Source organism: Drosophila albomicans, chromosome 3, assembly GCF_009650485.2.
Source record: "Drosophila albomicans strain 15112-1751.03 chromosome 3, ASM965048v2, whole genome shotgun sequence".
Classification (NCBI taxonomy): domain Eukaryota; kingdom Metazoa; phylum Arthropoda; class Insecta; order Diptera; family Drosophilidae; genus Drosophila; species Drosophila albomicans.
Window position 1 is genome coordinate 42,368,459 of NC_047629.2, and position 14,659 is coordinate 42,383,117.

Genomic DNA, 14,659 nt, shown 5'->3' on the forward strand with positions numbered 1-14,659 from the left:
TGTTTTCAACGATAGTATATTTTTGTATCGATGCTGTGCAATTGTTTCATTGTTGTTGTTGTTGTTATCAGATGTTTTGATATGATATCAGAAGATCAGTTTTCGCCATTGCTTTTTGTCAGCGAAATGCGAAGTTAACACAAAATGCAACAATAAACAAGCTGCTTCCAAAATGCATTACACGATGAATGATGCGGATGTGGCCTTCTCGAGCTTCTACAGCACCGTTGGCAACCAGGTGAGCACACTTTGTTCAGTTTTGTTTGGTTTTGCTGTCGTTTGGCTGTGTCGTATGAATTGTAATTGTTATTGTTGTCATTGTCGCTGCCAAGCAGCTGCAATTACAGCATGCGGAACTCTCGCTGTCCACACCTATTCACTCGCTGGATCACGACAATTTCACCGGTTTATTCGATGACGACCAAGCGCTTCTCTCGCTTTCCTTGCCCACTACAACAACAACAGCAGCAGCTACAGTGTGCGCACCATCAACACACAAAGGCGACATTGAGACCCCCGCCTGCATTCCCTTTGTGCAGATTCACACGACGGATTTACAACAACAATCGGAGCAATCGGGTCGCAGCTATCGCAATGGCTTTCGACGCAAGACCGCTGAAATCAAATCGGAGGCGGAGCTCATTAAATCCGAATTAGCCGAAGCTGCAAAGGAACGCACCAATGCCACACCCACACCGCCTACGGCCAAAAACATAGCTGGCGAGTTGCACAAGTGTCCCAACTGCCCGTTTCTGAGCTTGTGTCATGTGAAGGTACAAAATCACATCAGCAGCTGCTTTGGCCTCGATGTGCAGCGACGTCTGCAGTGTCCAGGTAAGCTACAAGTCTATGTTCAGCAATCCCTTTGTAATGTTATTCCTCTTGCAGGCTGTGCAAATATATTCTATAGCTTAGATGTGCTGCATTTGCATCTTGGAGAGGACCATGAACTGGAGCAGCAGGAGATAGAGACGCTGCTGCAGGCGTTGAAGCTCACGGACAAAGCGAAGAAGACACAGCCGCCTGAAAAGAGTCGCATCTACATAAAGAACGTCGATTGTTTGCGGGAACCGTTGCGTGAGCAAGTGGACAATCAATTATCCGACTTTCTGCCGCTGTTGACATCGCCGCCAGACAGCACCGCTGGCAATATTCTCGATCTGTTAGACGATGTAACCGATGTGACGGCGGAGACAACGCCGCAGCCAATGCAAAAACCTCCTGGCCAAAAAATATCCATTAAAAGTGTCGATGTGCTCAGAGAGCCTGCCCTGCTGCCCTTTGACTTTCAGCTCCCGAGCGCTGTGGAACATCAGCAGCAACAGCAACAACAGTTGCCGCCGCTGTTGCTGCCCAGCAACATGCTTGATGTGGAGCCCGCGAAGCCGCGTCAGCCAAAGATCTACATACGCAACGTGGACATTCTAAAGGAGCCCATGTTGCTGCCGGGCATGGGCTTCAGTGATGTGCCCAGCTCAACAGTGGCCAGTCCGGCCGTTGAGATATTCCCTGCGGAAACGCTGCTAACGCCCACGGGTCCCAGTGGTCCGCTGCCGAGCTTTGAGCCCGCTCTGGCTCCACTGGCCAACATGTGTAGTGAAGCCTTCAACTTTGAGTCGGTGTTAAGTGCTGCAGGCAGCGCGAGCAGCGGCGGCATTGCCACCAACAATTTCAGCGCACTCGACCTCGACTTTGGCGTAGACTTTGAGCACAGTGTGCCGCTGGTAACGGAGCCAACACCGCCACCAGCACCGCCTCCGCCACCGCCACCTTCGTTGCCTCCAGCCCCAATGTCTGGCAATGCGCAACTGGCCGAATTGTCCACAATTCCCCAAGACGAACTGTGCAACACACAGCTGGCCAACTACTTGCCCGTGAACAACACAGCTGCAACGGCAGCGACGTCCAAGCAAAAGATCTTCATCAAGAACGTGGACATCCTGAAGGCGCCACAACGTGGCACGCTGCATCTGCGCACTGTGGATGAGCTGAATCTGATGAACCGCAACGAGGTGGAGCATCTCATTGTGCCGAATCGTGAGCCGCTGCCCCTGGAGTTGCCACTGAATGCGGCACCAGCTGGAGCTGGTGCAATGCAACCAACGCTGCTGGACTTCCATCAGCAGCCACAGGCCACGGCGCCAGCGGCCACATTGAGCTACGACGATAGCTACGACTTGGCTGAGGATCTGGAGTGTTGGCCCTGGATGGAAGAAGCTGGCGCAGCCATGAGCAGCACAGTTGGCGTCGAGTCGGAGCAGGAGAGCACACAGCTCGAGTTGCCGCACAATGCAGAGGACATACTCATCAAGGACTTTCCACAGTTGTATGCGCCACAGACGCCAGAGGTGGTCACGGTGCCCCCGCTGGTTCCGGTGACAACGACGCCGGGCACAGCAGCCACTGCAACAGCTGCAACTGATAATCTGAGTGCGCTGCCCGTGCCGCCTTTGGTGCCGCTGGCAACTGAAGCGGCGACAGCTGTCACTGCTTCGGCACCGGGTCCAGCTCCAACTGCAGCTGCAGCTCCCATTACTGCTGGCACTGAGAAGCCAGCACGCATTTATGTGGCCAACAATCTGTTGCCCGCTGCCGTGGAGCCGCCGCTGGCTGGTGGCACCTCAGTTCGTGGTCGTCCCTATGGCGCCAAGCAGGCTGGCGCCCAAGGCAAACGTCGTCCCGCCCAGGGTGCTGCACAGCCGCTCGAGGGCGGGAAGTGTACCGTGGAGGGTTGCATGTTCCGCTTTAAGTCGCCATCGACGCTGGAGTATCATGGACGGTGTCACAACGGAGCGCTGGGCTCGGCACAACCGATGATCTGTCCGGAGTGCCGATCGACGCAGTTCAGCAACTGGAACTGTTTGCATACACATCTGTGGCGCACACACGAGATCGACATGGAGCTGTACTGCTGCCAATTGTGCAGCTTCAAGACACCCATCTATTCGCGGCTGGTAAACACGCATGCCAAGATCCATTCGGAGGAGCGTAACTACAAGTGCGAGCAGTGTGGCAAAGGGTTCAAGAACACCAAGCAGCTGAAGAATCATCGACGATTGCATCGCACCCAGGGTCTGGGCATGGCCAAGCCAAACAATAACACCTTGAGTGAAGAGCAGGCAGCGACGCCAACGCTGCATCGTTGCGAGGATTGTGGAGCTGCTTTTAAGCATCGGAAGACTCTGCGCGAACATCTCTGCAAGCAGCGCAATGAGCAGCCACAGTGCAGCAGCTGTCAGGTAATGTCTGAGATCCCATCGAGCAATTCAATGTGTCATCCCTTGATTGTTACAGCGTGTGTTCAGCTCCAAGAGCAGCCTCAAGTTGCACATGCGCAGCCATCAGGCGAACAAGCGCTTCAAGTGCGACAAGTGCGAGTACGAGGCAAATGATCACAACTCCTTTCGACGTCATCTTGCCACACATCGGGAGCCCAAGCGTTATGCGTGTCCGCATTGCGACTTCCGCGCTATTCAGAGCACCGCCTATCGGGTAGGTTCAAGTCTTGGCTTGCTTGGGTTCAGGTCTTGATTTCAAACTTCTGTCTTTCCGTCCGTCCGACACTAAAAACGCTTCAATTTTAAATAGTATAAGAGCTAGAGCTGCTGAATTTGGCATGTGAGCAGACTTGGTTGTATTTTATTGCTTCACATATTAATTAATAACTTATCCTAAAAGAAAATCATTCAAACTTAAATTTTTTGTTCTGCCCACAGATACATCTGCAGAAACGGCATCCGGAGCAGGAGCTCTCGAGCATCATCTACAAATGCAATGAATGCAACTTTTCTAGCATCAATCGCGGCCTGTTGCTGGTCCATCAGGCCAAACATGACGCAATTCCTCCAGTCGAATCCTCAAAAATCAAAGTGAAGAGCAACCTTCTGCTCGCACATTCCAGATCAAATGCCAAGGAACATAATGAAGTGGCTTTTATGCCACCGGACAACGCTCTGAATACCTAGAAGTTCCGATATATGCGCATATTACAAGTTTTAAGATATGGTTTTGTACAAAAAGAAAAAAAAAAAACAAGAAAAAGAAAACAGAAACACACAAAGTGCCGTCGTGTCACGAGGTTGTCACAACTTGAGTGTAGTTTGTAGATAATTTTATACCAAAATTTCATATACCAATGTTAGTTATGTTTAAAAAACTTGTACAATCTTTTCAAACAATGTTTGTTTTTTTTTTTTATCCACATTTGTTCAATCTTTTCCAAGCTCAACTCTTAATTTTGTTAAACTACTATAAGGTGCAGCAAATTTCTTTATGATTTCCATTTATATTTCATTTCAATTAATGTTTGAAAAGATTCTTTCGATCTTCGGACAGCACCGAAGCTAATTTCGTTTTTATTTGATTTTCAAAATCTTTTGAGTTTCCTCTGAACCATCTCTATATGTAAACATGCATTAATGTGTGTATATGATTTGGTGTTGTTATTGTAAATATGTATATCGAACAAACAAAAAAATGTAACATAAATTTCTTAAGATTAAAAAATGCATTTTTAAATGGAAAAACTCTGTAATTTCTTTCTTGTATTAATAGGGTTGCAAATTTCATATTTTTCATTGTAGATATGTTTATGCTATAATGGGTTTATTGGAAGCGAAGATTTTCTTTCATTTCTACGTATTTTACAGCTTAGTATTCTGGAGTATTTCCCATCTTACAGCTTATTAATATATGTATGTATAGCCAACCTCAAGTTTGCTTGCGTTTAAAATGAAAATAAGAAATAAAAATTGCAGATTTGTAAAATAAAAATTGAATATTTATTTAAGATTTTCATCGTTAAAATAAAATGTATTAATTAAAAATCCCTTTTTCCAATGTTTATTGCATTTCTGAATGAGAGCTTGTTTGTGGTTTTTGTTTAATCTTAAAATTGTGGTCCCTGAATGGAATAAATGAATGAATTAATATGCAATACATTAATAAATTTTCCTTTCGTTTCTTGGGTCAGTTGTTTATTTATTTATATATGTATGTACATATATATAGACAGTTCCTTGACTTGACTGACTCACTCACTGATCGAAGTAACAAAGCCCGGTAAATGCTAAGATGCAGCTATATCTTCATTATGCATTGCAATAATTATGTTTATAAGCTGTGGGTCAAGACTGAATATAAATATTATGTATATAGTAAGTATTCAGATAAGTCTCATTTAACTTGCAGTGATAACAGCATCGGGTGGCAGCGTGAATCAGCTGGTCACTGGATGTTGTTCTGAATGTTATTCGCAATTCAATTATATACCAGCAGTCGAAGTGACCAGACGTGATCGGAGTTTGTCGCGTTTTCAATGCGGCTTTACTGATCAGTAAATCAACAAAAGGGGAAACCTTATCACCCCCAAATTTAGAGTGAAGTGATGATTCCCGTGAATACAATTCAATATCTTAACCTTGACATTTAAATGTGAATATCTATCTATTTATCTAGTGCATTGATACTACAAAATTGAAAACTGGGTAATACTGTGAGTAATCGACAATAAATAACTACCACATACAACAAAAAAAAAAAAAACTAGTTAGTTTGCCGGCTTATTACTTTTAACGAGTTTAAACTACTTGCTGAGCACGTTAACTACTTTCCGACAATAATAAATCACTTCATGTAAATCTGTTACTTGAAATTGAAGGTGTTTGGCTTAACATTAGTTAGCTCGAAATATCAGATAATGTTGTGCATTGGGAAGTGAAATAAGTTATTTCCATCTAATTCCGGTATTAATGTTTTACCCTTCATACCAGTGCGAATTTATATCCAAACAAATTCACTGGAATAAGATTACATATGGGTAATTCTCTGACGGATGTCGCGTGCGATCATCTTTACAGTGAAAAAAAAACATAAACTGAAATAATTTTAGAAATAAGAAAAGGTTATTCTTATCACTCTAGATTAGTACTTTATTTAGAGCTAGAAATGGTTTTAGAATTTTTTTTCTGTTTTGTTTTCTGTTCTGATAAATGCAAATTTTAACAAATTCGTACGCAAACCAAACAAGTAAGAAAGTTACAATCGAGTGTGCTCGACTGTGAGATACCCGCTACCCATTTTGAATAAAAGCAAAATATTGCGGTATTTTTTTTGTATAAATATTCTAGATTCTCAACCAAAGTAACTAAGACCCACATTAAGTAGGCGTCTTTGCCCATACAAAACTATTTCTTTAATAACTTCCATAATTTTTATCTGATCGCAACCAAATTTTCAGGAATCACAATTACTATAGTTTTTATTGTACATACCAAGCAGCTCTAGCTTTAAAATTACCTTTGTTATTTGATTTTTTTTTAATTTGCGGGGGCGGAAGGGGGCGTGGCAAAAATTTGAAACAAACTTGATCTGCGTGCAAACATAACAAATGCTGTCGAAAAAAATTATAGCTCTATCTCTTATAGTCTCTGAGCTCCAGTGTTTCAAAAGGACGGACGGACAGACGGACATGGCTAGATCGTCTCGCCTATTGACGCTGATTAATAATATGGTCGGAGATGCCTCCTTCTACCTGTTACATACATTTTCTGCCGGCACAAAGTTATAATTCCCTTCTACCCTATGGGTAGCGGGTATAAAAATTATAAAAATTTATATATTTTATCGTAAAACACAACAAGTTCCTAAAATCAATCTTAGCTCTTAATTTGGAGCTTTATTTCAAAGCTTTAAGAATAACCTTCACTTATTTTTAAAATTATTTTAGTTTATGTTTTTTTCACCATAAAGTCGGTCGCAAGCAACAAATTCCATCAGAGAATTACCCATATTTCTATAAATAAGCTTCATATGTCGGTTGAATCACATATCCTCATATGTACATATATAATTTTGTATTTTCTTAGAAAGTTTATCAACATTTGTTATACTCACTCATAATTTGGTAAATAATTATGTATTTATGATTGCTTATCGATGGTTTCTTTTTTGAATCATTCAGCATTGCAGAACAACATTTCGTATACGCCATGTGGTTATTATTATTCATGGTTGCTTTAGCCGGCATCAATGCCGATATACCCAATTGTGATTACTATGACACAGTGAGATTGTCGGAAGACCAAAAGTTACCAAATGGTTCGTACAAGTACCAGAATATCATAATTCCACCGGAACTAACTGGTGAATATGATTACGAGATTCTTATGAACGGAGACTCCGAGAAGGTTCCAAGGCATCTGCGAGGTTGTGCTTGTCGGTTAGGCCCTTGCATACGATACTGTTGTCCCAAGAACCAGAAGCTCGTTGCCCAAGAGCGCAGATGCGGCGAGGACACGAGTATTCAGGACTTAGATGACTTTGATGGCTTTGTGGATTTCGTTTGGAAGGATGGCACCGAAGGGAATATACACGTCTCCGATGACTTAATCATACAAAGAGATCTTCCAGTGCCTTGCTCAGAGCATATGAGTATTATCGATGAATACAAATGGAAACTACTGGAGGTGTGGTTTGAAAACTGTATTGTAAAGCAATGCAATAATAACATTATTTTATTTTAAGAATGGAAGTATCGCATACCTATTTGTGTCAGATAATTCAAGTAACCACCGATCCAAAAATCAATATTGTCTACAGCCTCAGCGATTTGGTAACGAATCAAGGGTCGAACTGATTCCACAATTTTGCGAAGATCCTCAAACTACATGGCCAACCCTAATGCGTATGCTAATCTCATGTTTGATTATGAGATTATTTTTATTTTTGAAAATTTTTTCTTTTTTTTCAGTGCTTATACTGAGTATTGTTTGCTCCGTTCTTACGATCGCTGTCTATATGGGATTGCCAAAATTACGAAATCTTCATGGAATTTGTTTCATTTGTTACTTGTTCATGTTGATAGTGGCTTTTTTGTTGCTACTTTTCGACAAATTTTATGCTTTGTTTGTGTCGGAAAATCAATGCAAAGCAATTGGTAAGATATACTTGCATATTTATACTTACATCATTATTTAGAATAGGATTTTTCGATCAGGTTACGTTGGATACTTTGCTGTAATGTCGATATTTCATTGGCTCAGTGTTATAAGCTTCGATTTGTGGAAGAGCTTTCGGGGCACCAACTATAACGAAGATTATACAATCGCATATCGTTTCACCATCTATAGCATAATTGTCTGGACATCTGCGGCTGTTTTAACCCTCATTATATTTATTATTGATAGCACTTTGGATCCATATGATATAGATCAACTACCTTGGATGCCAGGAGTAGGAATATACTCCTGCTGGGTCAAAAGTGAGTAGATCAACAACTCTAAATCATTAACTCTGATATGATTCTGAATCAATGAATAATTATCCACAGCCCATGATTGGTCTGCAATGCTCTATTATTATGGGCCTATGTCAATACAAATTATATTCAATACGACAATGTTTATTATGACGGTGAGATAAAAGGTTATTAATGGAATTGAAATAACAAATTCTAATTGACTTCTACTTAGGCGATTAGAATTTTCAAAGTGATGGATGAGATGAAGAATTTCCAAGGGCGACTAGAACGCAATCAACGTGTCCAGTCGAGGAAGGAGTAAGAAGAGATGAAAACATCAACCAATTGTAATTGAATTTAATTTGTACCTTTTTCTTTTAGGTATGGTTTATTTGCTCGACTTATCATTATAATGGGAGTTCCTTGGACTTTTGAGATACTTTCGTATTTTGCACAATCTGATAGCGTTCTCCAAAGAATATTTTTAATTTTTGATTACATCAATAGTGGTCAGGGTATTCTCATATTCATATTGTTTGTGCTAAAGCGTAGTGTTCTTAAGCAAATAGCTAATAGGTAAGTATTTCTAAAGTTAAAGAAACCGAAGAAAGAAACAAAAAACTATTTGAATCTTAAATTTTGTAACTGGGCTAGACAATTGTTTTGTTGTTATTATTATTATTATTATTTTTTTTTTTTTAAGTATAAGGGGTATAAAATCATTATCCGATGATGATATTGAAGAAGTTGGTCTACACGAAGGGGAATATGTAACTAGAAGAGAAATCCTTCCAAATATTTTGACATAGGTAAAGCAATTGGATCGTTACTTGAATTGTTCATGTTCTTTGTTCTTTGGTGTTGGTGTCTGTTGCATTTAATATTAATAATACTAACCATATTAGAATGTCTATGTTTCGTTGGTTTGGGTTGAAAATTAGTAAATATAATAACTTGTTTATGAATGTATTTTAAGCTTGTTCTTATAAACATGTGATTTAATAAGTGTGTTCTTTTTTTCAGTGTGCGGAAGCAGCAGGATTCAAAATCGATGTCATTGAACGTAACACGATCAACACGGAATTTATCCTCCTCTGTATTTAAACAGAAGGAATGCAATTGATTAGTTCTTTATAGTATTAAGATAAATACTTAGGAACATGTACAATTTACTTTTATTTTGTTGAATGTTGTCGAAACTAAAAACAATAAATTTGTATATTTTTAAAGAACTTCAAGAAAAATGACTGACGAACATCACTTTATACTAAGGAATGATTCATGAGCACTTTCAGTGGACATATGAATAGGTGATAAGTCTAAAATAAGTATATATTATTAGTAGTCAAAATTGGCTGTCGAGTATTTATTCAGTTATACAATGATTACATGAATTAAATGCCACAACACTTTCAATGAATTACTTATTCAAAAAAGGGATGGCGAGAAGCTCACGAAATACCAATTTGGCGTCTATAAAAGGACTTCTTTGTGGTAAGGACTCACATTGAAAACTGAGCATGTTGCTGCGAGCAACTCAACTTATTTCGCCCTCAAATGCGGCTGAGGGTAAATTGGGATCCATCGAGTTGAATTTGCGGTTGGCCCATTTGGTCGGTTTGCCTTTGCTAGGTCTGAAGAATGAGACGCGTATCGAAAGGATATTGGTGACATTAAATGGAGCATTAATACTTTTTGGGCTCTATTTGTATGTGATTTTTGAGATATACGATCTCTCTCTGAACTTCCAGGATCTCGATAAAGTTACACAGAATCTTGTTATGACATTAACACATTCCGCCTATTTGTTAAAGGTAAGTACTTCAATTATGTCAGCCACAAATATGATATTATAATAGCTTTCCTAGACTATCAACATCTGGTATCACTATGGAAGTCTAAAGGACATTATGAGCAGATTAAAAGTCATCACTCGCGCCTGTGTTTTATCCGCGAAGCAGGTGGAAACATTTCATAAGGCTGAAATGGAAGGCAAGTTGGTGCTCCTCTTGTATTTTCTGCTGGTGTTAGTATCGGGTACTTTGGGATTAGTTTCGATTCTTACTTGTAAGTTGCTCAGATTTCATTTTTATTCACTATTCTGTTTTATTTAAAATATGCTTTAGTTCCAGGTGATTTCGAGGGAAGTCGATTTCCGTATTCGGCGAAATTACCCAACTTTCTAAGCCCGTTAATAAAACATTTATATATGGGACTAAGTGTTGCGATCTTGGCATTGGCCGTTTCCCAAATTGATTGTCTCACCGTGTTGATAATGAATCAGATATGTATGCATCTGAAGGTCCTAAACTTGGCCTTTGAGGAACTCTATGCACCGTCGGACCAGAAACTTAAAGTGGATCCATATAACTGGCTGCTGTCGATCGTCAAATATCACTGCGAATTGATTGAGTAACTTTATATTTCCAGAGTTTTGATGAATGATTTTCATTTGTGTTTGTTTTCATTATAGACTCCGTCAGAAAGTGGAGCTTATCTTTAAAATGCCAGTCTTGCTACAATTTGTCAGCTCTTTGGTGATTGTTGCCATGACAGCATTTCAAGTGATCGTTGGAGATGGTTCGAAAAGTTCAATTCTAATGGACTTTTTGCTATGTTGTGTGCTCTGTCAGCTCTTCGTTTATTGTTGGTTTGGCAATGAGGTCTACGAGCAGGTTAGCATCACATATTCTCTCAGTTGATTAAATATTTGCAGTTCATATTATTGCAGAGCAAAACACTTTCAACGTCTGGCTTTGGCTGCAGTTGGCATGACTTTGATGGCAAATGTAAAAAACTTCTGCTGATCTTCATGATAAATGCAGATCGTCCATTCCTGTTCACGGCTGGAGGATTCATGGGTCTTACATTACCCAGCTTCACATACATCATGGGCAAGTCGTATTCCATTGTTGCGGTGCTCAGGCAAATGTACAGCCGAAGCTAAAATCTGTCAGTCAAATATGAACATATAAATTTCGTTTAACGTTTCGCCTACGCCCCTCGATTATTGTATACATATATGTACTTACGTATTGTTTACCAATAAATATCTGACATCATAATATTATTGTGCATTTGAAAAGCAATCTCATTTTGTGTTAGTTCTCTCTAAACCATTAGGGAGATTGCTGCATTTTCAAAGTAATTTTTTGCTCTTGTGATTTAACAATATTAAAAAAAAAAACAAGTAAGAAAGCTACAGTCGAGTGTGCTCGACTGTGAGATACCCGCTACCCATTTTGAATGAAAGCAAAATATTGCGGTATTATTTTCAAAATATACCAAAATACTACAAAATACTAAAAATATACTAAGTGGTATATTTGGTATATCGATATAGTACCACATCCAAAATATACCGTAGACGGAACAATATACCAGATAGTCAGCCAAAGCAACTAAGACCCCCAGTAAGTAGGCGTTTTTGCCCATACAAAAGTATTTCTTTAATAACTTCGACAATTTTTAATTTCGCAACTAAATTTTCAGGAATCATAACTACTATAGTTATTATTGTATATACCAAAATTCGCAGCTTTAAAATTACGCTTGTTATTCGATTTTTTTGATTTGCGGGGGCGGAAGTGGGCGTGGCAAAAATTTGAAACAAACTTGATCTGCGTGCAAACATAACAAATGCTGTCGAAAAAAAATTATAGCTCTATCTCTTATAGTCTCTGAGATCTAGGTGTTCATACGGACGGACGGACAGACGGACAGACACACACACGGACAGACGGACATGGCTAGATCGTCTCGGCTGTTGACGTTGATCAATAATATATATACTTTATAGGGTCGGAGATGCCTCCTTCTACCTGTTACATACATTTCCTGCCGGCACAAAGTTATAATAACCTTCTAGCGAGTATAAAAATTGTGTAAAACAAAATTATTGTATATCGATATAGTACTACATTAAAACAAGAAAGAAAGTTACAGTCGAGTGTGCTCGACTGTGAGATACCCTCTACCCATTTTTAATAAAAGCAAAATATTGCGGTATTACTTTCAAAATATACCAAAAATACTTTAAAAACTAAAAATATACCAAATGGTATGTTTGTATAGTACACAATTTAAAATATACCATAGACGGCACAATGTACCAGATTGTCGGCAAAAGCAACTAAGAGCCCTAGTAAGTAGGCGCTTTTGCCCATACAAAAGTAATTCTTTAATAACTTCCCCAATTTTTATCTTATCTCAACCAAATTTTCAGGAATAACAACTACTGTTGTTATTATTGTATATTGTAAATTCACAGCTCTAGCTTTATTCGCTTGTTATTCGATTTTTGATTTGCCGGGGCAGAAGTGGGCGTGGCAAAATTTTGAAACAAACTTGATCTGCGTGCAAACATAACAAATACTGTCGAAACAAAATTATAGCTCTATCTCTTATAGTCTCTGAGATCCAGTGTTTCATACGGACAGACGGACAGACTGACAGACGGCAGACGGACAAGGCTAGATCGTTTCGGCTGTTGACGCTGATCAAGAATATATACACTTTATTGGGTCGGAGATGCCTGCTTCTACCTGTTACATACATTTCCTGCCGGCACAAAGTTATAACACCCTTCTACCCTATGACTGACAAACATCACTTTATAAGGAATGATGAGCACTTTCAGTGGACATATGAATAGGTGATAAGTCTAAAATAAGTATATATTATTAGAAGTCAAAATTGGCTGTCGAGTATTTATTCAGTTATACAATGATTACATGAATTAAATGCCACAACACTTTCAATGAATTACTTATTCAAAAAAGGGATGGCGAGAAGCTCACGAAATACCAATTTGGCGTCTATAAAAGGACTTCTTTGTGGTAAGGACTCACATTGAAAACTGAGCATGTTGCTGCGAGCAACTCAACTTATTTCGCCCTCAAATGCGGCTGAGGGTAAATTGGGATCCATCGAGTTGAATTTGCGGTTGGCCCATTTGGTCGGTTTGCCTTTGCTAGGTCTGAAGAATGAGACGCGTATCGAAAGGATATTGGTGACATTAAATGGAGCAATAATACTTTTTGGGCTCTATTGGTATGTGATTTTTGAGATATACGATCTCTCCCTGAACTTTCAGGATCTCGATAAGATTACACAGAATCTTGTTATGACATTAACACATTCCGCCTACTTGTTAAAGGTAAGTACTTCAATTGTATGAGCCACGAATGTGATATAATAACTTTCTTAGACTATTAACATCTGGTATCACTATGGAAGTCTAAAGGACATTATGCGCAGATTAAAAGTCATCACTCGCGCCTGTGTTTTATCCGCGAAGCAGGTGGAAACATTTCATAAGGCTGAAATGGAAGGCAAGTTGGTGCTCCTCATGTATTTTCAGCTAGTGTTAGTGCCAGGTACTATGGGATTAGTTTCGATTCTTACGTGTAAGTTGAGCAGATTTCAGTTCCATTTACCACACATTATTTAAAATATGATTTAGTTCCAGGTGATTTCGAGGGCAGTCGTTTTCCGTATTCGGCGAAATTACCCAACTTTCTAAGCCCCTTCGCACAACATTTATATAAGGGACTAAGTGTTGCGATCTTGGCATTGGCCATTTCACAAATTGATTGTCTCACCGTGTTGATAATGAATCAGATATGTATGCATCTCAAGGTTCTCAACTTGGCCTTTGATGAACTCTATGTGCCGTCGGATCAGAAACTTAGTGTGGATCCATATAACTGGCTGCTATCGATCGTCAAATATCACTGCGAATTGATTGAGTAACTTTATATTTCCAGAGTTTTGATGAATGATTTTCATTTGTGTTTGTTTTCATTATAGACTGCGTCAGAAAGTGGAGCTTATCTTTAAAATGCCAGTATTGCTACAATTTGTCAGCTCTTTGGTGATTGTTGCCATGACAGCATTTCAAGTGATCGTTGGAGATGGTTCGAAAAGTTCAATTTTAATGGACTTGTTGCTATGTTGTGTGCTTTGTCAGCTCTTCGTTTATTGTTGGTTTGGCAATGAAGTCTACGAGCAAGTAAATATCGCATATTCTCTCAGTTGATTAAATATTTGGAGTTCATATTATTGCAGAGTAAAACACTTTCAACGTCGGGCTTTGGCTGCAGTTGGCATGACTTTGATGGCAAATGTAAAAAACTTCTGCTGATCTTCATGATAAATGCAGATCGTCCATTCCTGTTCACGGCGGGTGGATTCATGGGTCTTACATTACCCAGCTTCACATACATCATGGGCAAGTCGTATTCCATTGTTGCGGTGCTCAGGCAAATGTACAGTCGAAGCTAAAATCTGTCAGTCAAATATGAACATATAAATTTCGTTTAACGTTTCGCCTACGCCCCTCGATTATTGTATACATAACATATACATATGTATGAACGTATTGTTTACCAATAAATATCTGACATCATAATATTATTG

At 39.6% G+C, this 14,659-nt stretch overlaps 4 protein-coding genes across 6 annotated transcripts; all 4 read left to right on the forward strand.

Annotated features, from left to right (window-relative positions):
• Window positions 1-43: 43 nt before the first annotated feature.
• On the forward strand, window positions 44-4,052 carry LOC117569687 (uncharacterized). 2 transcript variants are annotated; one of them, XM_034250936.2, is made up of 5 exons: window positions 44-238; window positions 333-834; window positions 889-3,239; window positions 3,295-3,492; window positions 3,717-4,052. In XM_034250936.2, exons 1-5 carry the CDS (start codon window positions 173-175, stop codon window positions 3,963-3,965), a joined length of 3,366 nt encoding a protein of 1,121 aa, XP_034106827.1. In that variant the 5' UTR covers window positions 44-172; the 3' UTR covers window positions 3,966-4,052. The 2 variants fall into 2 exon arrangements, with proteins under 2 accessions (XP_034106827.1, XP_034106828.1); XM_034250937.2 differs by having other exon boundaries at window positions 336-834.
• Window positions 4,053-5,404: 1,352 nt separating this feature from the next.
• LOC117572258 (G-protein coupled receptor Mth-like) lies at window positions 5,405-9,471 on the forward strand. 2 transcript variants are annotated; one of them, XM_034254957.2, is made up of 10 exons: window positions 5,405-5,494; window positions 6,962-7,466; window positions 7,525-7,684; window positions 7,751-7,936; window positions 7,997-8,260; window positions 8,330-8,412; window positions 8,472-8,557; window positions 8,621-8,815; window positions 8,943-9,048; window positions 9,263-9,359. In XM_034254957.2, the coding sequence occupies exons 2-9, from the start codon at window positions 6,990-6,992 to the stop codon at window positions 9,046-9,048; spliced, it is 1,557 nt and encodes a 518-aa protein (XP_034110848.1). In that variant the 5' UTR covers window positions 5,405-5,494; window positions 6,962-6,989; the 3' UTR covers window positions 9,263-9,359. The 2 variants fall into 2 exon arrangements, with proteins under 2 accessions (XP_034110848.1, XP_034110849.1); XM_034254958.2 differs by lacking the exon at window positions 8,943-9,048 and having other exon boundaries at window positions 9,263-9,471.
• Window positions 9,472-9,475: 4 nt separating this feature from the next.
• On the forward strand, window positions 9,476-11,254 carry LOC117572260 (odorant receptor 94b-like). Its single transcript, XM_034254960.2, has 5 exons — window positions 9,476-10,053; window positions 10,108-10,306; window positions 10,366-10,651; window positions 10,713-10,914; window positions 10,971-11,254. Exons 1-5 carry the CDS (start codon window positions 9,760-9,762, stop codon window positions 11,184-11,186), a joined length of 1,197 nt encoding a protein of 398 aa, XP_034110851.1. The 5' UTR covers window positions 9,476-9,759; the 3' UTR covers window positions 11,187-11,254.
• Window positions 11,255-12,943: 1,689 nt separating this feature from the next.
• LOC117572261 (odorant receptor 94b-like) lies at window positions 12,944-14,648 on the forward strand. The gene is made up of 5 exons (XM_034254962.2): window positions 12,944-13,397; window positions 13,449-13,647; window positions 13,704-13,989; window positions 14,051-14,252; window positions 14,309-14,648. The coding sequence occupies exons 1-5, from the start codon at window positions 13,104-13,106 to the stop codon at window positions 14,522-14,524; spliced, it is 1,197 nt and encodes a 398-aa protein (XP_034110853.1). The 5' UTR covers window positions 12,944-13,103; the 3' UTR covers window positions 14,525-14,648.
• Window positions 14,649-14,659: the final 11 nt, after the last annotated feature.

Coding starts and splice junctions, on each gene's coding strand:
- LOC117572258 (XM_034254957.2), top strand. CDS start 6,990: ATGTGGTTATTATTATTCATGGTTGCTTTAGCCGGCATCAATGCCGAT. Junction 8,261..8,329: donor ATACTCCTGCTGGGTCAAAA/GTGAGTAGATCA, acceptor AATTATCCACAG/CCCATGATTGGTCTGCAATG. Junction 8,413..8,471: donor CGACAATGTTTATTATGACG/GTGAGATAAAAG, acceptor ACTTCTACTTAG/GCGATTAGAATTTTCAAAGT.
- LOC117569687 (XM_034250936.2), top strand. CDS start 173: ATGCATTACACGATGAATGATGCGGATGTGGCCTTCTCGAGCTTCTAC. Junction 239..332: donor ACAGCACCGTTGGCAACCAG/GTGAGCACACTT, acceptor GTCGCTGCCAAG/CAGCTGCAATTACAGCATGC. Junction 835..888: donor GCGACGTCTGCAGTGTCCAG/GTAAGCTACAAG, acceptor TTCCTCTTGCAG/GCTGTGCAAATATATTCTAT.
- LOC117572261 (XM_034254962.2), top strand. CDS start 13,104: ATGTTGCTGCGAGCAACTCAACTTATTTCGCCCTCAAATGCGGCTGAG. Junction 13,398..13,448: donor ATTCCGCCTACTTGTTAAAG/GTAAGTACTTCA, acceptor TAACTTTCTTAG/ACTATTAACATCTGGTATCA. Junction 13,990..14,050: donor TATCACTGCGAATTGATTGA/GTAACTTTATAT, acceptor TTTTCATTATAG/ACTGCGTCAGAAAGTGGAGC.
- LOC117572260 (XM_034254960.2), top strand. CDS start 9,760: ATGTTGCTGCGAGCAACTCAACTTATTTCGCCCTCAAATGCGGCTGAG. Junction 10,307..10,365: donor ATTAGTTTCGATTCTTACTT/GTAAGTTGCTCA, acceptor AATATGCTTTAG/TTCCAGGTGATTTCGAGGGA. Junction 10,652..10,712: donor TATCACTGCGAATTGATTGA/GTAACTTTATAT, acceptor TTTTCATTATAG/ACTCCGTCAGAAAGTGGAGC.